The sequence below is a fragment of the Tupaia chinensis genome, unplaced genomic scaffold (genome assembly GCF_000334495.1).
Source record: "Tupaia chinensis unplaced genomic scaffold, TupChi_1.0 Scaffold000098_3, whole genome shotgun sequence".
In the NCBI taxonomy this organism is placed as follows: Eukaryota; Metazoa; Chordata; class Mammalia; order Scandentia; family Tupaiidae; genus Tupaia; species Tupaia belangeri.
In genome coordinates, this window is record NW_006159562.1 from 761739 (window position 1) to 786253 (window position 24515).

At 38.3% G+C, this 24515-nt stretch overlaps 1 protein-coding gene across 3 annotated transcripts in view; it reads left to right on the forward strand.

The window, feature by feature from the left end:
* Positions 1 to 24515, forward strand: part of TTC29 (tetratricopeptide repeat domain 29) — a 268610-nt gene that overhangs the window by 62210 nt on the left and 181885 nt on the right. For all 3 annotated transcript variants that reach the window (XM_006143456.2, XM_006143455.1, XM_006143457.2), the window contains exon 6: positions 4536 to 4721. In XM_006143456.2, the coding sequence (XP_006143518.1) occupies positions 4536 to 4721 (186 nt within the window). The remainder of the gene's footprint in view (positions 1 to 4535; positions 4722 to 24515) is intronic.

Genomic DNA, 24515 nt, shown 5'->3' on the forward strand with positions numbered 1-24515 from the left:
TCTCTCTCTGTCTCTCCGGTGAGTGCATGCACCCTATAGCAAATATATCTCTAATAAATAAATAAATAACATTTAAAAAATTAAGTGTAGGGGTCAGAAAGTGTGTAGGTTAGGGTGCTGGATTCCACCTGCCAACTTTGTGGTTTAAGTCCTGGACCCATGGCTTGGGAATCACACGGGATGTTTATACATGCATACCCGAAATCCCAAGTAGAGAGTAGAGGAGAAGAGATTGTGGCATGGCCATCCCCCCTTGGGGGGGGGGTTCTCACTTTCTCTCTGTCTGTCCCTCTGGTGAGCACATGTACCCTATAGCAAAAACAGAAAAAAGAATTAATGTAATTTACACATAATTTCTCAAATTAACTATTGTAAAATTTTAAAAAATGTTATTGTAAAAAATCTACATTCTACTATCAGCCCAAAATTCTGCAATGATATTTCTACTGACAGGATAATTAATCAATGTAAAATTTGTCCATTAGTCATCTTTTCAAGTTGAATTTGATCATGTTCATTGTTTTAAATAGAGGCTTTCATTAGAGTAGCATAAATATGAGTCAGGTACTTCATTTGTCATAAAGTGTCATAGATATGAGCTAGCTTATCTTAAAATATTTCATAATTATAAAGGAACCAAAATGACAAATTGTCCACTTTAAAATGAAAACATTTTAATCTATAATTTTTACTTTAAAAAAAAGTTACCTATGTATAAGTAAAAGGTTTCTTCAATTTGAAAACTTAACCAAGTTCTACTTCATCTTAGCATAAGCTTTATGTGGTAAAAGTAATGAAAGAAAACGTTTCTTTATTGAGTAATTTATCATACATTCATAGTAACTAAGACTGTATTCGTTAAATGGACCAAAATTGCCTCTTGCTTTAAATAACTCTTCTGTAGAGTAATCCCTAACCAGAAGTGTGGCTTTTGTCTGGTTGAAATACAGAAAGTTAAATTTATTGCAATATATATATATATATATATATACATACATACATACATACACACACACACACACACACATATATACACACACACACACACATACATACATACATACTGCTCAAAATACTTCAGTTGAAGGACATGTAAATGTTTATATGGTCTTTTATTCAAAATTTGTAGAATTTTCTTTTGTTTGTTTTGTTTTGTTGTAGAGAGACACAGAGGGAGAGAAAGTGAGAAATCACCCCCCAGGGCAGATGGTCATTCCATAGTCCCTTCTCCATTCTTCTCTCAGAGCTTTGGACATGCATGCACACACACGTGCGCAGCATGTTTTTCAAGCCCGCAGGTCCAGAACTGGAACCATGCAGTGGACCATATGGAATCCAGTGCCCTAACCACCACACCATTGGCTGGCTCAAAAATTTGTACAATTTTTCTTACATTCAACAATTATTGTGGGAAAATTGTTATTTGAATTAAGAATGTTTTGGAAGATAGGATATGCACATTCACTCTTGTTAACTTGAATTAATCCTAAATCTTAAAGCATATTTGTATGTATGTTTAGAATATAGAAATCTATTAATACTGCCTCAAGATTCCATCCCATGTGGTCATGGATCTGAACCAATAATCCTGAAATGCGGTATCTCTGAGCATTCTCTTTGCTTCTCATTGGAAAACCATCACTTTAGGATCCCAGTGAAGTTCATTGAATCATAACTGTGGTGCTAACAAGAATCACTGTTCAGTCGGGACAGTTCTGTCTCTGAAGAACTGGCTCCAGAGCAGTAACCTAGGGTTCTGTAACTTACTTTACAGAGTACCACATGTTTTCTAGCAAAGGCGCGTTTAAAGTAAACCAGTGCCTGTCTTTTGGATTATTTTCCATTGGTTAAAATGGTTCTTGGATGCTGATTTATTACTCATTGACGATCATCTCTTATCATCCACAACATTGTGATCATAGCCCCTTTAGCCCCACAGGCTGGGAAAGAGATGGCGGTATTGGTGATGGGTAATCAAATCAATAGATAACTCAAACATTATTTATTCTTGACTTACAAATTATTGCTAAGCGTTGAGCAGCAATTTTTTCTGTAATGAAATTTAAGATACACAAAATATGTTCATTAAAAGCAAGCTTGTGCCAGATATTTATAGGTTTTATGCAAAGCAAAACAAATAGACAAATGATGAAATATACTTAGGAAACACCAAGTAGACGAACACTGAAGTTAAGCAAGTTGTCTTATTGCAGAGCTTATCAGAGCTTTAATACTGATGCATATTGTATGGTTCAGTGAAAGCAGGAAATTAGCAAGAATGCTTCCCCCATTTATTTTAACATGGTATCTCCTTTTTTAGGGAACTTAATGATGTTGGTCTAAGTAACAAACCCACACAAAAATTGGTTTTCATCTTTTGGATGTACTTGCAGACAATTCAAGGAAGATGGTTTATAAACAGGGAGAAAAGACTGCTTAAGATGAGGACAGCACAAGCCATATATTTGAATTGACCGAAGAGTCAAAACTTGATTGTATATTTTTATACTGAATAGTCTGAAAGAGACTCCATTTTTTTTCTGTGAAAAAATTTGTTTAGCCAAAAAATAGAAAAGTCTTTAAATATGGAAACTTGATAGCGGTGAGAAAGCATGCTATGGAGGGATGGCCATGCCACGATTCCTTTTCCTCCATTCTCCTCTCAGGATTTTGGGCACATGTGCACATGAGCCTGGTGTGTTTCTCAAGACACTGGATTCGGGACTTGAACTGCACAGTCCGCCATGCAGGATCCAGCCACCTTAAACAGCATGCCACCAGCTGGCCTTATGCTGTATATACCTTTTATTGAAATAGAAGGTGTAACAAGTGTTACTTACTGGCTTCTAAAAGCAATAGCTCCCTAATCAGTCATTACAACCAAGAATATGACGTATTCTGAGACCGACTACAACACTCTATTCACAGAAGGGAGGAGGTTCTAGAAGAAAAGGCACAGCACAGGAAGTCAGTTCTTTCTGAGGTGAGAATGTTTGTTTTAAATTAAAAACACAGGTTACTCTCCACTTTCCACCTACTGTCACCTCTTCTGAAGGCCTTCAAAAAGAAGAATGGTTCTCTAGAATCCCCAGATCCTTCAATAACAGAGAGGTTCTTCTTTTTCCTTCTTTCCTCTTTTTTTTTTTTTTTTGCTTTAGGCTTTGTTTTCTAAATATGAAATTTATTTTGAAATACACCTTACTTTCCTATGGAATTAAGAAGTAAAATAATGGTCTAGGCACCCTCTGGCAATTAAAAAATATATATACACACGTGTATATATATGTATGTGTGTGTAAATATATGTATAGATATAGATATAGATGCATAACCAGAGGCCAGCACATATTTACAACTGTGATTTCAGAAAAATAGCAAAAATACATAAAAATTACGGATTTGTTTGCATTCAGCATTAGAGTAGGACTTACAGCACTGAGGCACAATTTATTAACGCACATACATTTTCAAGTCTACGTTGCAGCAGCTTTTATAAGACTGATTCTCAGGACAAGCAGACTGTATAGTGGTTATGTCCGTGGACTCCCACATGACTGACTGCTTTTCGAGTCCTGGACCCAGTGACTTGAAACTCAAACTGGGCACGTGTGCGTGAGTGCGCAAGATTCTGGGAGGAGGATGGCGGAGAACGGATTGTGGCATGGCCATCCTTTCAGAGGGTATTTTCTCACTTTCTGTTTCTCTCTCTGTCTTTCTGGCGAATGCACACGTCCTATAGCAAACATCTCTCTCTTAAAAAAAAAAAAGAAAGACTGATTCTCAGATCTTTAACATGATTTTTGTGTACATATAGGTCATATGCCAATTTAGAAGGAAAAAAACCTACGAGGGTTCAAATAATAACTTTTAATGAAAGAGAGGACTAGCATTTATTTATTTTCAGCAAGAAAAAAATACTCCTATTAAAGAAGCACAGAAATCTCATCAATCTTAACATCGCTAGAAACGTGTATCGCTACAAACATTGTTAGAAATCATACGAAGCTTGTAGGGCCATCCTAATCATCATTTCTTATATCTATCAGCCTGATTATTACTTTTCTTCAGGCTGAAAATACTTTGGTATGTTCATATCCTCTCTGTTTTCTTCATCTACCATTATCTTTTGCCATGGTTAAGAAACACTGCTTTCTCTGGAATCTCTTAAAGACTTTTCAAATCTCTAGTGAAAAAGTACTTTGATGATACCACATACTCCTTTCTTCCAGAAGAACTGAGCGTATTACTGATAGGTCTTATCCTGTCTCCCATCTCACACAAAGTCTTCTGTTTCAACCACATAGGAAGTCAATTTCTCACATGTTCTAAATTTGGGGGAAGATGTTATACTCATCCGCGCGGACATCCTTTAAAATACTTATTTTAGTAGTTAAATTATTTTTTACAATTAGATTCGATGGCTAATCATAGTTTTAAGGAAAAATAGGAAATAAATGTCACAATTCTGGTCTTGAAAAGATGGGCCAGGAGATCTCTTTTTTAATGCAGTTTCTGATGTTTGTCTCTCCTTAAAGAACACTTTGAAGATGTATATAATAACTTGTACGCTCTGGCCTGTTACTTCAATAATTCCGAAGACAAGTGGGTAAGGAACCACTTCTACCAACGGTGTTTTAAGATTGCTCAACTGATCCAAATCGACGGTGGAAAGAAAGAAGCTGAGGCTCATGGGCACATGGGGCTTCTCTACGAGGAAGATGGTAAGTAGCCAAGAGGCCAGCGGTGGTTGGTGGGCTTTGGTGCACCCTGAAAGCAGGCAGCCAGAAGGCACATGGAGGTGGAGAAAAAGACATGAAGTTTCAGTGTAAGGGCGTAACTTACTAAGATCAGAAAGCAAAGGCGTGTGACTTGTGGACTCGGTTCCAGTATTTCTCACAGAATATTCCTTGCAGAATTCCTTGCTCAGGCACCTCCCCTCACCCAACATCACCTCTGAAACAGAAATAGACCTCTCCCAACCCCCCTCTACCACATCCCTCAGGCCACATGCTGTGCCGTTTTGAATCTGTTTTCTCTCGTGACAGCCTTCTTTGTTCATTTTAACTTGACTTCTCATGTATGAACATGTTAGAGAAAAAGGAAGAGTATACTTCATAATTTTTCCTAAGTGCCCACATCCTCTCTATAAAAACCACCAAGACCTTTGTATGACTCAGATACTACCCCATCATGAGTCTATAGTAATTTCTGAAGGAAACATTCCTCTAAATATAATTCCACATTTAAAATGTTCTCTTAAGACAAGCCAAAGTGTCAAATAGCTGCGAATTATCAGGAAGAGATTTTGCATGGTGGTTGATCAAGGATCGCAAATAGGCATTTAAGAATTAAACTTATTTATGGAAGGGTAGCGTGTAAGTAATATGCACAGAAAACATAGGGGAAGAGGAATGTTATCATGAATAATACAGTTTCTTCCCTCAATAAACTATCTCATTTTCCACAGAAGCCTTGACTTTGGCAAAACAATGAACTTTAAAACATTTATTACTTTGTGGTGATGCCTGTATAGGACTTTTAGAAATGAAAAGGACAAAAAATAAATAAATAAATAAAGGTTAAGAGCTTTAGGAAGTTGCATTTAATGAGATTGTAACCTTATAAAGCATGTTAGGCCCTAGAACATGGTCAGACACAAGGAAGGCCAGAAGAGCTCATACCTGAAAGATCATACAGACGGGATTCCAGGAAGGCCTGATGGAATCAATAGGGACTGACAGGGCTTGGAAGATGGGGGAATGTTGACCAGTAAAGAAATAGGAATATATCTCATGGGCAAAAGCAACATACACGAAAGCATAATTAGAGGAACTGATAGAAGGAACCACCTGCATAAAGTGGAAAGTGTTATTTCTGAGCAGTGTGGGAAATCATAAGGAAAGGTAAAACAGGGCATGCCACATCAAAACTAGACTTAAGAGCTTGAAAAACATGCTGGACACGTGTGTGTGTTTGTGTGCATGTGTGCATGCTCAAATAAATCCCAAGAAGGTGGAGAGATGGAGAAGGGATTGCAGCATGACCACATACCTTTGTGGGGGGTGCTTTTTCTCTTTTTCTCTTTTTCTCTCTTTCTGACATACCTTTGTGGGGGGTGCTGTTTCTCTTTTTCTCTTTTTCTGTCTTTCTCTTTGGCCAGTACATATGCCCTCTGTCAAATGGTTCTCTGGCCAGTACATATGCCCTCTGTCAAATGGTTTAAAAAAGAAAAAGAGGGACCAGTAGGTGGCATGATGGTTATGGCACTGGACTTTCACATGGCTGACTGCAGTTCAAGTCCCAGACCTGCTGGCTTGAAAATCATGTTAGACACGTGTGCATGCATGCCCAAGATCCCAGGAAGAGAATGGAGGAGAAAGGATTGTGGTGTGTCCATCCTCTCTGGGTGTGTGTATGTGTGTGTGTGTGTGTGTCTGTCTGTCTGTCTGACGAGCGCACACGCCCTATAGCAAAAACCTCTCCAAAAAAAATTTAAAAATAAAAATAAATAAGAGAGAGGAAAAAAGAAAGTAGACTTAAGTTTCTATACCTTCATGGCAAGGGAAGAAGTGTGATTAGCAAAAGTTTGTCAACTTTCAAACTGTGAAAAGAGGGAAAATAGGAAAGAGGAGGAGGATAGAAAGCCGCTACAGGAACTTAACTCAGAAGAAACATCGAAAGGTATTTAAAATAATGTATTTAATTATTCCATTGCAATACTATTTATAATGCCCCCAAACAGAGGGTTAGTCAAATGTTTCCAGCAACATCCATGCCACAGAGCTCTATGCAGTCACAAAATTACAGATCGGAGTGAAGATCATTCATTTATTTGACAAATATTGACTTAGGACCGAGTGCCAGAGGATAAAACAGTGAATGAGACAAAGTCCCTGGCCTCCTGGAATTCATGTGCTCCTGGGAAAACAGACCTTAACAATGAATAGTTACATGCCATAATATGAAGCAGAGGTAAACGCTGTGATAAATAATAATGTAGAGCCAGGGAACAGATAGTGGTTGTGACTTTATGTGACAGGCTCACCTGTCAGGAAGTGAGACACGAGCAAAGTAAGGGAGTGGGCCCTCTGCAGGTCTGAAGAAAGGAGTTCCAGAGGTAGGACATGGTAAGTGCAAAGGCCCTGAGGTGAGTGCATGCTGAGCACGCCCAGTGACCATCAAGATGGCCAGCCAGTGTGGCCTGGACCTGGTGAGTAGATGGGAAGTGGGAGGAGCTGAAGTTAGATAAGGAGAGATGTGGGATTGACTACACCGAGGCTTCTAGGTCAAGCTGAAGACTTTGGATCTTATTTCAATTGTTTAGGAAACTCCAGAGGTATATTAATTTGAAGAAATGCCCAGAATACATGAAGTAGAAAAATAAGATACATGGGGACCAGCAGATGGCATAATGGTTACTTTGCTGAACTACCACGTAGTTGACTACGGTTCGAGTCCTAGACCCGGCAGCTCAAAACTCATGCAAGGCATGTGTGTGTGCATGCCCAAGATCCCAAGAGGAAAATGGAGGAGAAGGGATTGTGGTGAAGCCATCTCCTGGAGGGTGATTTCTCGCTTTCTGTCTTTTGGTCCCTCTCTGTCTCTCTGGCAGGGACATGTGCCCTATAGCAAAAATCTCTCAAAAGAGAAGGAAGGAAGGAAGGAAGGAAGAAAGAAAGAAAGAAAGACAGACAGACAGACAACTAAGATACAAAATGCAATGTAAAATGTATTAAAACCATATACCAACATGTTCACAATGCTTATTTCTAAATATAAGGTTTATACATGATCATAAAATTATATACTGAAGAGGTATTATTTACTGTCATTTGAGAAGTTATTTGTTAAAATATTCAGCTTATTGTTAAAAGTCCTGCTTTTTGAATTGTAAATAGGGTAAGTGACTGTTTAAGTAAAATTTGAAGTGAAATTATTGCTTACTTTTTTTTAAAAGATAGTGCTCCTACTTGACAGTTGAAAGGTTAGTTAGGTTGGTTAATTGCAGAGCTGATATTATCCAGCCACTTGGCTTCAGAGTCTGTGCTAGGAGCCACCACTCTGAGCAAACACACGATTGCTTTACTTTCACGATGTATTAATTACAACAATGTCTGAAAGTAACGTGTGAAATATGACTTATCCCTTCTTTGTTCTCTACTCCAGGAATAACCCCCCTTCCCTCTGTTGAGTAGAATAAAATTGCTTTTACTTTGCTTTTATAATTGGCAGCATCCAATTTTGTCACCTGCAAAGGCAAGTCAAATAATTGGACTGTTACTTACTGGCCCCCCAAAAGGGGCCACAGAATAAATAATATATGGAAATAAGGATTTGGACCAGCAGATGGCATAATGGTTATGTCAGACTCACTCGTAGTTGACTGTGGTTGGAGTTCTGGACTTGGCGGTTTAAAACACTGGGTGCGTGTACGTGCATGCCCAAAATCCCGAAAGGAAAATGGAGGAGAAGGAATTGCGGTGGCCATTGCCCCATTGTGGTGATTTCTTGCTTTCTGTCTCTCTCTGTTTCTCTCTGGTGAACGCATGCGCCTTATAGCAAAAATGGCTACATTGATGGAAACTGGAGAAAGGCTGCAATGAGATTCAGATAGAGGCCCTAGATGTATTCTGAATTTTTCTGAACATTTTACTTCTGATTTCTAAAAATTCAGTTTGAATTTTTTTTTTTTTTTTGAGAGGTTTTTGCTATAGGATGCATGCGCTCTCCAGAAAGGCAGAGAAAGACAGAGAGACAGAAAGTGAGAAATCACCTCCCAGAGGGGATGGCTACGCCACAATCCTTTCTCCTTTATTCTCCTGACAGAATCTTGGGCACGCATGCACACGCGCCCAGTGTGAGTTTAAGCCACCGGGTCCAGGATTCAAAACGCAGTCGACTACATGGGAGTCCAGCGACATAGTCATTACGCCAACTGCTGGTTTGCTTTTTTTCAAGTGTTTTTGTGATGGTTAAATAAGGGGCCAGCAGGCAATGTGTTGGTTAAGGCACTGGACCCCCACAAGGCTAACCACAGTTCGAGTCCTGGACCTGGTGGCTTGTTTTCTTACTTTCTCTCTCTCTGGTGAGCTCATGTACTCCATATCAAATTTTTTTAAAAAAATTATGAATAATGATAGGTAAAATTAAATAAATAACTTTCTAAAAAGTACTTTAATAAAACTTAGCCTTTGTAACCATCATTAAGTGTACGGTTTACCACTGTTGGGTGCATTTGCATCGTTGTGTGCCAGTCCTCAGGACTTCTTCCTCTTGCAAACCGAAATGCTATACCCATTAAGCAACTCCCCATTTCCTTCTCCTGATTTTTTTTTGAGTTTCTGAATGAACTTCTACTAGAGGATTTACACATAGCTTACTTTATTTATTTGTTTATCTTTTCATTCACTCATTCTGCAAATGCTGACGTGCCTACTAGCCCTATGGTTAGTAACCAAGGTGCCATGGCAACTCATCATAGAGGCAGACAAACCATGGGTCAGGACAGAGAGGAGTCTGGGACATGTGAGCAGGTGGGGCTGCTCTGGGACAACATCCGCAGGTCCTTGACTTGCTCACATTTAGATGTGCTGCTCTATAGCATCATAACATGGACCCAGATTCCATAATAAATCGAATATCTTAGCTATGGAAAGACTTTTGCTTTTGAACTTATTTTTAGGTTAGAGTGTATTATTTCTTTTTTGGAACTACTTTTTGTCTGGTCTGTCATATTTTTCTAAGCTCTTAAACAGTTCATAGCCTCCCTCTCCCCCTTCAACATGCCTTTATTGCCTGACAAGTCTGTGTACATGAACATTCTAGTGACTGACTTTGAGTGTTTGATGATGGAGTTACTTGTGCAGCTTTTGCAATGTGGGGTAGAATTTTTAGGAGAAGACTAAACTAGGAATATCAAGGATGATTCATGGAAAATTCATATTATATATACACACACACACACACACACATGCATACATACAGGGATTAATTTTTTTTTCACAAGAATAAACTTCTATTTAATTCCCACTTCCCTTGAACTTTTCGAAGTCCCCACACATGTGGCTACAGTGGGTGGGAACTCATCTGGGTCTAGGTTTCCCCCTTAGGTGATGGTGGTATAACTTCCCTATATCGGGTCCTATTAGTCCAGACAAACAAATGGAGGCCCCACAGCAACAGCTTGGCACCAGTCGTGCCCAGGGACAGGTGGCAGCATCTTGATCCCACCGGTTCTTCCATTCAGGTTAAAGCAGGATAGTAGCTGGCAGATGGTTTCAGGCAGGTTGTCTGGGCCCAACCAAGTGGGCTGGAGTCCAGGGCAGGAATCCAGCACCCTCGGGGAACTGTAGAGCAAACGAGGAACAAGAGCAGAAGCCGTAGTCACACAGACCGAGCACGGGGCTGCAGCCAGGGGTCGTGTGCAGTCCAGTGGCATGAATGTGGCCAGAGCCTCGCCCAGAGCCCCAGGCCAGAGGTGAACCCTACAGAACGAATCACATTCCACTGCTGCTAAGATGAGGCCCTCATATACGGAGGGTCTTTGGAAATTTCATCAAACGTGTATTGTGAAAAACTTTACATGGGTTTACATTCATAGGGTTTTTTTGTTGTTGTTTTTTGTGTTGCTTTGTTTTGTTTTGTTTTTCATAAACCTTTTCTCATAGCTAAGATATTCTATTTATTATGGAATCTGGGTGCATTTTATTATGCAACTGGGCAGAACATCTAAATGTAAGCAAGGCAAGGACCTCTGAATGTTGCCTCAGAACAGCCCCACCTAATCATATTTCTCAGATTCCTCTTCGTTCTCATACATAGCACGTCTGCTTCTGCAACTATATGGGCAGCCATGGCACCTTGGTTACTAGCCACAGGGCTATCAGGTACTTCAGTATTTGTCGAATGAGTGGATCAATCAATCAATCAGGTAAGTAAGTAAGCAAGCAAAGTATAAATTCCTTAACAGGAATGCATTCAGAGGATTTAAAATATCAGGAGAAGGAATTAGGGAGTTGCTTCATGGGTATGGAGTGCACTTTTGCACTTCAACTCCATTTTTCCGTTAACTTTTTGGAGTCCCCTGTACAGTGTGGCCTGCTTCCCTCCCACTGAAGGGCTGGCAGCCTCATTTATCAGGTCACACGTCTTCAGACTCATCGCAGAAGTTGTGAAGCCATCACAACTGATCAATACTCGTAGCATATCAGTGGCTGTACCTTCTTTCAGAATTGTCATCTTGCTTGTAAAGATCTTATGCAAACAGGACAAATAGGCGATAAAGAGAATTAGTCAAGAGAAATTCGTAGCTAGATAAATCCTTTGTAATTTTTTAAATTATAATTATTTATTTAATTTTATTTATTCATTCATTTCTTTTTATTTGACCAGAGAGAGACAGAGAGAGATAAAGAGTGAGAAAGCAAGCTGCCAGGTCCAGGACTCGAACTGAGGTCAGCCATGTAGCGCCTTAACCACCACATCACCTGCTGGTCACAATCCTTTGTAATCTTTTAGATACTGTTCTCAGCATCTGAAGAGAAAAATGCAGATCACCTGCTTTGGTAGAAAAATTAGATAAGATTCACCTTTTTTCCTTTGCAACAATAAATGCAACAAAATTTTAAAAAGTAGAGTCCATGGCATGTGAGGAGAGGAGAAAACAGATTGGAGAACAGAATTTATATCTGTTCAAATCAGATTCTCTATTTTCCCCCAGAATGAATCTGAACCACTTAGTCCCTGGCAGACTGGTCAAGCTCAGGCTATCCTGCAAGTTCTAGTTTGCTCCTGTGACCTTCAACATGAAGTTCAGAGGTCACATCTCCTGAGAACTGAGTCGAGAGACGAGGAGAGTTGAGTTGAGAATTGCACCAACTGGATATGTCTTTTCTTCTCACTAAATAGGAGTGAATAAGAGAGGAAAAAAAAAATGGAAATCTCCACAGTGACACATGAGGCTAGGGAAGGAAAAAAAAATCTCCACAGTGACACATGAGGCTAGGGAATGCAATTCCCTTTATCAGGAACAAAATGAAGAAATTCAACACACAATTTTTTAATTGTTGGTTAAAGACCCATATAATGAACATGAACAAAAACTAGAAAATACTTAAAACTAGTAATGAATTAATATTCTTATTTGTAAAGACCATTTATAAGATGTTGAGAAAAAACACTAATGCACCAGTAAAAAAATAGATCAAGAACTAAGAAAACAATTTAAAGAAATTCAGCCAGGTAATAGTCATGAAAAAAGTCAACATTGATAATAAAACGAAGCACAAATTAAAGTCCTAAAGATATACTGGTTCGGCCTGGTGGTGCAGTTGCAGTGCTGGTAGCCACATGGCTGACCACGGTTTAGGTCTCCAGGTCTGCCTGAAAATACTCTTAGGGCACAGGGGTGCAGGATTCTGAGGAGCTGGAGGATGGGGAAAGGACACTGTGGCATGACAAGAGTCTGTCAAACTTTTCCTCTTTTTCTCTCCCTCTCTCTCTCACATGCTTGTGCTCTCTATTTTAAGAAAAAAGAAAATGCCACTTTTCACCTGTAATTTTCTAACAAATGTTTATTGTGGTCCTACTGTGTATAAGATATTGGGCCAAATGCTGGGACTACATGGCTGAAAAGGTATTTATGGCCCTTTGATTCAGAGGCATACATTTTAATAGAAGAGACTAGTCGGTTCTTTGATAATCATAATGTGAGAGTGTGTGCTAGTGTGGTAAGTACAGTGTACACCAGCTTCAACTGTGGAGGAATCAAAGTTGTCCGTCTATCTGTTTGAGCACTCAGTGCTGGTAAAGTTTTGATAGGTTAAGCATTTTCCTTACATTGCTGATGATTAATTAGGACAAATATTCTGAGATTCTAGTACACACTTGGGAATATGTATCAAAAGTTTTCAGAAAGACTACATCCTTTGACCATATTATCTTACATCTAAGAAATAATCAGCTATAAAGACAAGGATTTACCTAAAGATGTCTCATATATATAAAGACATATATGAGTGTCATTTATGTCTTTATATATGTATTACTCATAATATTTTTTAAAAGGGGAAGAGGGATATCCTACAATATAATAATTAATTATAATAATGGCACAGTCTGCACACGATGAACTCGTGTCCGGGTCATAAATTTCTGTTGTTTAAGACACCCAGTTCATGGTACCTTGTTCCTGCAGCTCCAGGAAACAAATACAATATGGTGTCAGTTATTTCCCTTAAGTAACAAAAGTACACTATCTCAGAGGAAAAAATTAAAGTGCTGAACCAGTGATGGAATGAGAGGATCGACATACGTGAAGAAGCGCTGTTCCTTCATTTTAAACTCTTGACTAGAAAATGACTATGTGGGTGATGATCGATTGAATACTGTCTAAAATAATACAATATGATTTCCAAAAACTCATAATACCTCTGAAACCATTTCTTTCTAGAGTTTTGGCATTTCACCTTATTCTGTATTCCATTATGAGTGTAGGTTCATTTTTATTCTTTCACGTTTGGAGTGAGGTTGATTATCACAGTATTCTCGGAAGAAAAGGTAAAAATAAAATTATTTCATATAATTAAAGATGCCACATCAAACTTGATAGAAATTTTATTGTAATTTGTTTGTCACCGAATAATGCTCGCCAGTTGATTAGAAAAACAGCCTTAATAACTAAAAGAAGTGCAAAGGATATATCAGTTTTTAGTGTGGTATTTTATTTTCTCCTTCATTTTATTAAAAATTAATAGAGATGTGAGGGCTGTTGAGAGGATTTAAAACCCATCAGATGCACAAAATCCAAACTGGGCCTCTGGAAAAGGGCACGGATGAGGCGGAATGATGGGGAGGCTCGGTGTGAGTTACAGGCCGTCACTCACATTGTTAGCATTGGTTACTTTGCATATGTGTTATTTTTTATTGGAGAAAAACTAGCTAATTTGAAAAAATAATCTCAGTGAATCACAAAGTATTAATAAGGACAGAAGGTTTTTTCAGGTAGTAAAAGATCATTGTGAAGAATAAAGGTCTATTATAAATCCAATCACTGCTAATACTATTAAATAGAAAAGCATGAATGCGGGTAGCAGGGGAGGGGGCATGTTAATTAAATGTGGTCTTCAGGTAACAAGGGAAGCCCAAATCTGCAAGGATACAAGAAATACGGGACAAAATTGTAAATAAAAATGTAAATTGGAGGCACAGCTGGTGGCGTGGTGGTTAGGACCCCGCATAACAGATAACAGTTTGAGTCCTGGTGCCAGCAGCATGCTGAGTGCATGTTCTTGCATGCCCAGAATCCCCAAAGGAGGGAGAAACGGAGGAGAAGGGATTGCCATTTGACTCTCTCTCATGGGGTGTGCCTTTTCACTTTCTCTTTCTCTCTTACTCTCTGTCTCTCTTTGGAAAGCACATGTGCCCTCTAGCAAAATTAATATATATGGTGTATTTATATGTGTGTATGTGTAAATTGGAAACCTGAAAATTCATTCATGGGGTTAAATTAGTAATAGTCAACAGATATTGAAAGACTCTTTGGTCTTGACACTTGACATGGAATTTGAGTTAGAGATGAAATCTAGCAGTATTTCAATACTAAAGAAGTGTTAGACTGATCAATACACTCAGATTTTCTTTTGGCAGTGCCATTTGGTAATTACCCATGTGAATCTAGGGAAGTTATTTAGTCATTGAGGATCTTGTTTTCTTCATCTCTAAAACGAGGGAGTTGTTGCAGATGCTACCTGTTCACTTCCAGCTCTGATTTCTGTGGCTGCTTAAACGACTTTTGAAAGATCAGTCGTTAAAACTCTGCACAATTTATTGCATTACTAGATTTAAAACTGGGCTGGGGTAGCGGGGACCAGCAGATGGTGTAATGGTTATGTTGCTGGACTCCCACATGGCCAACTGCAGTTTGAGTCCCGACCTGGAGGCTTGAAACAGGCCTGGCACGTGTGCATGCATGTCCAAAATCCCAAAAGGATTGTGGTGTGACCATCCCTCTGGAGGGTGATTTCTCACTTTCTATGTCTCTGGTGAGCACACACACCCTATAGTAAAACTCTTTCTCTCTTAAAAACAAAACAAAAACCACAGAAAACAAAACTGCTTTGGGAACTTACTCAATTACTTTATATGAATGCATTTTATAGCCTTATTGGATCTCCAAAGCCATGTAGTCCACAATAATTTGATAGATGAGTAAGCTGAGAGTAATTCAACAGTTTTAATAGCAGAAAGTGCTAGACTCAAATCTAGACCTCCTCCTATCCACGTGAGGACATCTTCCTTCTCCGTGTCATACTCAACACAAATGCACACACACTATCTCTATACATGGCTCTTCTAACTGTTTTAACTATACCATTCAGACAAATTTAAAACAAGCCAGATGCAGCTGCAGTGTACACAATGGCAGTAACACATACAAAGGAATATTGGTAAATATGGAGTGTTTTTTTCTCATGCACGAGGTAGGTAGGTGACATTATCCCCATTTTAAGGATGGTAGACACCAGGAAATGGAGAGTTTGTTTTTTTTTTAATTGACTTATATTTTGTTTTATTGTGATAAGAGTACTTAAAGTAAGACCTACCACCCTAACAGATTGCCAGGTTCACCCTAACAGATTTCTGGGTTCACAATACAGTATTGTTATCTAAATGCGCAATGTTGTAGAAAGGATCTCTTGAAAAAATTCACCTTGTATAGCTTAAATTGTGTATCCATTCATAAGCAATTCCCATTTCCCCCTCCCCCGCCCTTTTGCTCTTGTGAGTTTGACGGTTTCAATACCTCATATAATGGAACCATGTAGTTGTCCTCCTGTGACTGCTAATTTCATTTAATGTAATGTTCTAGAAGTTCTTCTATGTCACATATTGCAGGATTTCCTTTTTGAAAAACAATTGTAGGTCAGTAGATTGCCTAGTGGTTAGGGCACCAGACTCCCATGTGGTTGACTGCAGTTTGAGTCCTGGATCTGGCGGCTTGAAAATCACGCTGGGTGCATGTGCCTGGTGTGCCCAAAATCTTGAGGGGAATGTAGGAGAGGGGATTGAGGTATGGCAATTCCCCTGGGGGGGGGGGATTTCTCACTTTCTGTCTCTCTGTCTCTCCACTATGTATGTACCCTAATAGCAAAAATGTCTCTCTCTCTCTCTCAAAGAAGAGACATATTTTTTACACAAGAGGGAGAGACAGAAGAAAGCGAAATACAGATAGAGAGAACTAAGTATCCCCAACAGGGCCTTCATACCACAACCCACCCCCAGGCTTAGTCAGCCAGGATCATGGCACCTACAAACACGTGACCAGTAGGTACATGGAGACCTTGGAACAAGAACCCAGGCGTTTCCATTTGGCTCCAGGGTCACAGATGGTTGTGTTACTGCTGCACCACCATGGCTGACCAGTTTTCCCTCTTTTTAAGGCTGACTAATACTAGGGGACAACCAGTGCACGTCAGAGCCGAGATGAGAACCTGTCTTCAGATCCGAGGTCGTTGTACTTCCTATGTCCTATATATCTGTTCAGCAGAGACCTCACTGAGTTGCTCTTCTGAGTTTATTTGTCTTTATTCTTATTAAAATTATGATAGGAAAAGACTTCTGAAAGTGGACAGGTCCAGACAATTATGAATTAAAGCATCACAGCTCTCTTTGTATGTCTTCGTTTATCTGCCAGCGGACCTACCCATTTGCCTTCATGGCTCTCTGTTCAGCTTTAATTAGCCCAACTCAAGATGCCCGTGGTGTTCAGCGTGTATCCTCTTCCCCACACTAGGTGCTGAGACATAACCATATTTACATAATCCCTGTTACCCTTCTAGGCTATCCAGATTATACTTACACATTGTAAAGAATGCTTGTGTTGGGAACAGCAGATAGCATAACGGTTACATCACTGGACTCCCATGTACTTGACTGCGGGTCGCATCTTTTACCCGGTGGCCTAAAACACATGCTGGGTGTATAATGCATGCGTGCTCAAAATCCCAAGAGGGGAATAGAAGGGAAGGGATTACAGTGTGGTCATCCCCCTTGGGGAAGTGACTTTTCACTTTCTCTCTCTTTCTCTCTAGTAAGCACACGGCCCTATAGCAAAAATCTCTCTCAAAAAAGAATGTTGTTTTTTTCTTTGTTTGTTTGTTTGTTTTAAGAAAACTAAATCCATGAAGTTAAGATAGTATAGAGGGCTTTCCAGATACAGAGACAAAGTCAAAAAGGAAGAAAAAAAATAATAAACTAACACACTGAATCAGTGGAAACAGGTTTAGCTATCTTTATAACAACGTTTTTTGTCTTGTGAAATCCACATGTGAATTACACTGTTCAGTAATTATAGTAGTAACACCGACAACAAAGCAAACCACAAATGGAAAAAGTTAGGAGGCCTTAAGGTTAGTGTGGGGAATAGGCTGGTATGTTGGCCGAATAAATAGAGAGAAAAGATAACTTCTAGACATTATAGAAGAGGAGACAGAGTCAGTATTTAAGGCAGGGACCAGGGAAAAATGCAAAAAAAGTTTGTATGCAGTATGTATAATACAGAATTAGTAGCTATCCTCTATGTAAAGTTATCAGTGTATCCCAATAGGTAATAAAAAAAGTTAAAAAACAATAATTTAATGGAGAAAGATACATTAATTTCACCAAAGAGGAAATATGATTTGAGTAATGAGTGATAAGAAAATAATGAACTACCTAAAAATCAACTTCCTAAAAATTGCAAAGCACCATTTAGCATAATTTCTTAAAATAACACAAATTGCTCGTGATAATTTGAAGTATTTAAATGCTTTGGGAAATTAAAAGCAACCATAAAATTTGCCATGTTCTTTTAGTATTAATCCTACTTGTACAAATCAAAGACTTCTTAAAAGATAGAAAAAAATAAATATGTGCATGCCCAAAATTACAAGAAGAGAATGGAGAAGAAGGGAATGTACTATGACCATCCCCCCAGGGGGGTGAGTTCTCACTTTCTCTCTCTCTGTCTCCAGTGAGTGCATGTGCCCTATGACAAAAATCTTAAAAAAAAAAAAAAAAAAAAGAAAAGGAAAAAAGTGCAGTTATAAAAAAATATAGAAAGTAGTTCTAGTAAAATAATCTATATTAGCAGAAAAATTATATTCAACTCTTTACAACTATGTAAAAATTGTGCACAGATATAGAAATAGAGTAGAATCAAAGTTGGCCAAAATAAGTACATTTAAGTGGTATTGTGTTAGCAGTATTTAAGTTTTTTATTCATTCCGATATATTTTTACCTTGAAATAAGTGTCTATAAATTATACTTTTACTAAATATAACTTTTCACTATATTGAATTATGTTTTAAAAGTTATTTTGTATTTTGGTTAATGGTAGGAGGATATCGTTCTGGTTTGCTTGAGACCTGAGGGGTTCTTGACTCATGACCTTTGATGAGATGGTTATCCTAAATAGAGTGAATATTAAAATTTTCTGTGTCTTGGGACCAGCAAATGGCTTAATGGTTACGTCATTGGACTCCCATGTAGTAGACTGTGGTGTGAGTACCTGACATAGCAACTTAAAACTCATACTGGGCACTTGTGAATGTATGCCCGAGATCCTGAGAGAAGAATGGAGGAGAAGGGATTGCAACGTGAGCATCCCCTCCCGGGGGGGGGGGGGGGTGATTTCTCATTTTCTGTCTCTCTGGCAAGTGCACATGTCCTATAGCAAAACAAAACAAACAAAAACTCTCAAGAAAAAAATTTGGAGAGGTTTTTGCTATAGATGTGTGCACTCGCCAGAAAGACAGAGAGAGAGAGAGACAGAAAGCAAGAAATCACCCCCCATGGGGGATGGCCATGCCACAATCCCTTTTCCTCCATTGTCCTCTCATTCTCTCTGGATCTTGGGCACACACGCACACGCATCAGGCATAAGTTTAAGCCACCAGGTCCAGGACTTGAACCGCGGTCAACTACATGGAAGTCTGGCAACATAGCCATTACACTATCTGCTGGACCCAAGAAAAAAATTTTTTCTGTCTTTCTAAACCTAGTATTTTATTCATGCACCAATAATAACAAGATAATAACATCTCTGTTATTTGCTATTGATAGATTTTGACAAACATAATATGGTTGTTTGGGGTTTTTAAATGACTCTTAATTTTCTATTTAAATTGATATCATAGTTTAAAATTTGCAACCATAAAGTCTCCTTTATGTACAGGATGTTGCAGGAGAAAATGGTGTTTGAGTCCTACAAAGGGCATCATATTAAATGTTTAGCCTTGAATAGAAAATTTAGTGGTAGACACTGGATATTTAGAAGGGGAAAACCAGCAATCAAACAAAAAACCTTTGCACCAGCAACTCCCAATGGCTGCAGCTGAGTCATGGCCAAAACCCTGTGCAGGTTTTCCTGCTGGGCCTCTTCAGTCCCAGCATGCTTGTTCAGCCTGGTCACACCTGTAGTGCAACTAAGCATGTTCATTGGGAACATTTTTTTCCTCTTCATAACTAAAAAATAAATTCTGTTAGTTTCCTTCACTTGTAAACTATTTCTAAATTTGCTCTTTATAAGTTTATTTGGGGCCCAGCCTCAGTGGCACAGTCAGTAGCATACCGAACTGCAGTATGCCCTGGTTGAAGGGATGGGGGTGGAGGTAGGAGAATCATGGCATGATCTGATCCTGCAGGTGAAAAAAACAAAGATACTTTCTGTCCTTTTTTTTCTTTCTTTCTCTCTTTCTGGTGCATACATACACACATGCTTTCTCTCATCAAGAGAAGTAAAGAAAAAAAAATTTTTTTAAGTCCATTTGGAGGAAACTTTTCCAAAACACAGTCTGGACAGCAAACATTCCATTCAGATTTCCTAGTAACGGCATGGAATAAAGTCAGTAGAACAAGTGTCTAAACATGAGCACTGATGACCTCAATACGCCCATCACTGTGACTCTCAGGCAAACCGCGGGCCCGTTGAAAGCACCTCTCCTTTCATCTCTGTGATGGCAAGGCTAACCGTTTCCCCTTGCTCCTCCTCACACTTCATTTTTGGAGTAAATTCTGAGAATAGATTTAGAAAGTGAGCCTTAGTATGCATTTTCTAAGGTCCTTTAGAGCAGTATTAGAAACTGAGTCACTTTGTACAGGAATAAAAGTGAATTAAATAGTTAAAAACTTTTCTTTGGAAATTAAATGAATTAGCATTGCTATTTCTCTATAAATTAATTGTCACTTTTCAGGGCATGTCAGTTTATTCTCCGTCTACTATGTGTACATGTTCCTAAGACCTTATGGTATTTAATGAAGAGATCCTTTTTAAGTATTGATAGCCACAAGAAAATTATACCATGTTTGATCTGTGTTAAAGAATCAAAGTCCAAGATCTTTGAATGGAACTTAGAATAAAAATGTAATTAGGTTACATCCCTAAAGTCTGATATATCTTTAAACAAGACTGCAAATGAAACTTTATTAGAGCTTCAAATGAATTATTTCATTGCCTTTTTTTTTTTAATTCATTTTCTTCCTTTTCTCTTTCATGTCTGTGTTACTGACATTGCTGCTTGTATTTTACCTGTCTTTTTCAGGGTGTTTTAATTATTTACTGCTTAACGAGTAGCACTGAGAGGAAGCCTCATTCAAAGGTGCCTGCTCTGCAGCAGGTTTTTCTTTTTCAAAGCTTTGCAAGGAGGTCTTGGATAGCTGCACTGAGCCTACAGTTCTTGCTACACTGGACAGTCTGTTCTGGAGGCAATATTTCCTCCTACTGTCTGCCCCAGAAATACCTCTTCAAAGGTGCAACTGACCAGGAGCAAAGGGATATTGGTTCAGGTTTGGACAAAATATGCTGTTTCCAATTAGTGCCTCAAATGGCATTTAATTTCCATAGGCGATGTTTAGATTTTAAGGCATTTATCCTAACAAGCTCATCCAGAATCACTCAATGGCAAATTTAGAAATAAAAATAGATGATATTGCATTGAGTTACTGATATCTGTGATACACACATATGTGTGAGTGAATGTGTGTATAGTCAGTATTGTGCTTCACACATAATAAGTGTTCAGCAAACACTATTTCTCTCCCTCCATAGTTTTCTAAATGTATTATTCTCAGTCTGTTAGTTGTTGTTTTTTATTATGTAATACCCAAATAACGCATGGTCATTCCCCATCCAAACCAAGATGAAGAGAGGGACAAGTTCATATTCTCCTCACTCTCTTCTCCTCCCTCTTCAATAGTCAGTGCTGATAGTTTGGTAAATATGCTTCTACATCTTCTCTTTCTCATATAAACATATACAAATAAGATTAAATGTGATTTGTTTAAGTCAGGAGTGATATCTAATTCAAGTAAGAATTACCTTATTAAGTTCCAAGCAATATAATTCATTAGTTGATCTAACATCAATACTAACTTTATTTTTCCTCAGGCTTTTATATCTGTCAACACATTTTACTTAGTTTTTGAAGGTGCAGTGGAAATATTAAAGTAGAATAAATTATTATATGAGGAGAATAGTAAACTCTACAAATTCTACAAGGTTTTTACAGTAACTGGTATTAATTTCCTAAAAAAAAAGTTTTAAATTTTTTTAATTAAATTTTTTGAGTAATTTCAATACCTCCAACTATGCATTTTTAAGAGCAAAGCTACTCGATGCTGAATCCTTAGAAATTACAGAATCAGAGAGAAACCAACTATCTGCGGTTTACTGACATAGAACAAATGACCACAAACCAGTTACCTAAAATCATAAACAGCAACAATTAATGGTAATTCCTCTAGAATATTTTGGAGGTCTAGGCAAAGTTTCTGGAGCCCTAAAAATTAACTCGTATTAGTATTGCCCACATCAGTAATGAAGCCCTTGGCGAGCTTCTCCTGCACCTGTCTTCCTGTATTCGTGGGGTCCTTCTCATTGTCTGGCTTAGTGACCCATCCCCTCGCCAGTGTGTGGTAGCACTCCCACAACCTTCACCTGAAATTTGTGCTCAAAATGATAAAAAGAGGATGCCATTTTAAAGCAAGCATCTTAAATATTTTTCTAAATATCCCAAAGAAGCTACTCAAAAGTTATGGGCTCATTTTCTTCCCAGTTTATGAGGGATGCTATTGAGTTACAGAACAAAATCTTTGTTTTCCAGCATTCCGTTTTGCAGTGGTGTGCAGTGGGTTATAGTGCACGACAAATCTCCTCTGACAGGAGATAAACCCTTGCGAGTGATCGTTTCCAGTGGAAGTGTGGCAAGCCCTTAACTATGTCAGCATGTATAGTGCTGTTATAATTATCATAATTGAATGTAAAAACCTAAAGATAATATAAATTGTTCATGCAGTTAAGCCCAAATGGAAAGCAATGTCTTTTGTTTTTTATGAAAGAGCAATAACATTTCTCTCTTTGCTTCTGTTCAATATTGCTTCTAGCAGATTTTATCTCTACATTGTCCAGAATAGTAACTTATGCCAAAGATGTCCAGTAGCTCCAGATTAAAATGTAATATAATATATACAAGGCTTTATTGTTCCTTTAGCTTGTTGTTTTAAACAAAAGTGGAATATTTCTCCAAAGTCCTCGACAAATGTGTACAATTTAGAACTAAATATGCTTAAGACTTATACCAGTGCTGCCAAAGACATGGGCCTTCTGGACTTGTCAGATTGTTTTCATGCAATTGTTTCTGCAGCATTATTTTTACTGGCAAATGTACAAGTTGATAGAAAAGGAAATAATTAGCTACTTTCAGAATTGCTGATGCATGGAGCTGAAACAGGCCAGTCTATGCATCTTAGAGATTGTGACATTTTAAATTACCTGAACAATACCAGCAGCCATCTTTGGACATAATTAACACCTTGCCTAATTAATGTCAGATCTGCGCAGAGTCACGCTTTATTTATGAAATATTATTTTATTCAAACTTGCTTTTTTTTCCCCTTTTTGTGTTGCTAACTTTAGATGTGTGTGCTGTTTTCTTAAGTGGAACAACTTATTTTTTCTTTCTTTCTTTTTTTATTTCCTCTTTTTTTGCTTTTTTTCCCCCCTCTTATTGTGTTGCTAACTTTAGATGTGTGTGCTGTTTTCTTAAGTGGAACAACTTCTTTTTTCTTTCTTTCTTTTTTTATTTCCTCTTTTTTTCGTTTCCCTCCCCCTTCAAGTAATCAATGCACTGCTGAATGAGTTCATTTTAATGCACTCAATCATGCCTCTAATGTTCGTAGCTTACGGGCGCAAGCATCAGTAATGCAGGAATGTTATATGGCTTTAGTTTGGGCCATTTCATAAAATATTCATGGAATCAAAAATGTGCATCAAAATAGCGGCTGGGAGAATTACATTTATGTTCCTGCTTTTATGGCAGCTTCACATTTAAACCCATTTGTGTTAATATCTAGTCAATCTTCCTACTTTAAAAAAAAAAACTAAAATGGGAGAGATCATATACATTCTCCTTTGCTTAATATTTGTTCTAGACATCTGCTGTGATACAACAAATATCTATAAACTTTTAGAGATGTCGTGCAGGGAAGAGGGGTAAGCAACAATTTGGATAATACCCAAATTTATAAAATCTTATTTTCTCTGCATCATGTTTGTCTTAACATCCTACCAAGTGTTTTGCAGTTTATAACATTGTTTGGGTTTTGTTTGTATTTTAAAATAAATGGATGTGCTTGTGTGTGTGGGCTTTAGATAAAGTGAAACTCTCTTGTAGTTTTATTTTAAGAGTACACTTTCCCTTAGGTGAAAAACCATAAAGATATGCAAAAGCCTCATTGTTTATGTAAATATTATATCATTGCTAAACGGACAAAACCAAGTGAAAGCTTAGGCTACTACGGTCCATACCTGGATCCTCTTGTTTTACACTGGTGTTCACAGTGTTCTCCTAAGATGGGTTTTCTGATACTATTTCACATTATTGAAATAAATTCACTATTGATGGTGTCTGTGGAGGGTCATCCCAGTCCCTCCAACAAAACATCAGGGCTCCGTTTTCTTCCCTGATTGATGTGAAGTATTATTGGACTACCTGGCTTTTCCCTCGGTATAGGACCATGCATTCCGGGCATTTAGTCCAACATAGTTAGAATGTCTTCCTGAGTGTGGTTACTACTGTCATTTTAGCCACTTAGAGTAGTGATGACTTGCCGGTGACTCCCAGTGCATCGTGATCAAACTCACTTCCCCTCAGGGGGTCTATACTGTCCGCGAATGTGCCCCAGGTCTCATTTTTTCTTTCCTGTTTTCTTTAACTTTTATTTTTGTGGTGTAATCATTTCTTTTCTCTCTGACCATCTTCCTCAATATAAAGTAATGTAAACGCTTGATAATTCCAGAGAACAGTCCTTGCATATCAGACTAAACACCTGTCCTTCTCCTTCTAAAATGCTGATGGTAGAATCTAGAAATCTCACCTGGTTTTGATTGATTGAAATTTATTTGGTAACAAAAGGTAGACTGCCATGGGACCGGCAGGTGGCGTGCTCATTAAGGGTGCTGGATTCCCACATGGCTGAC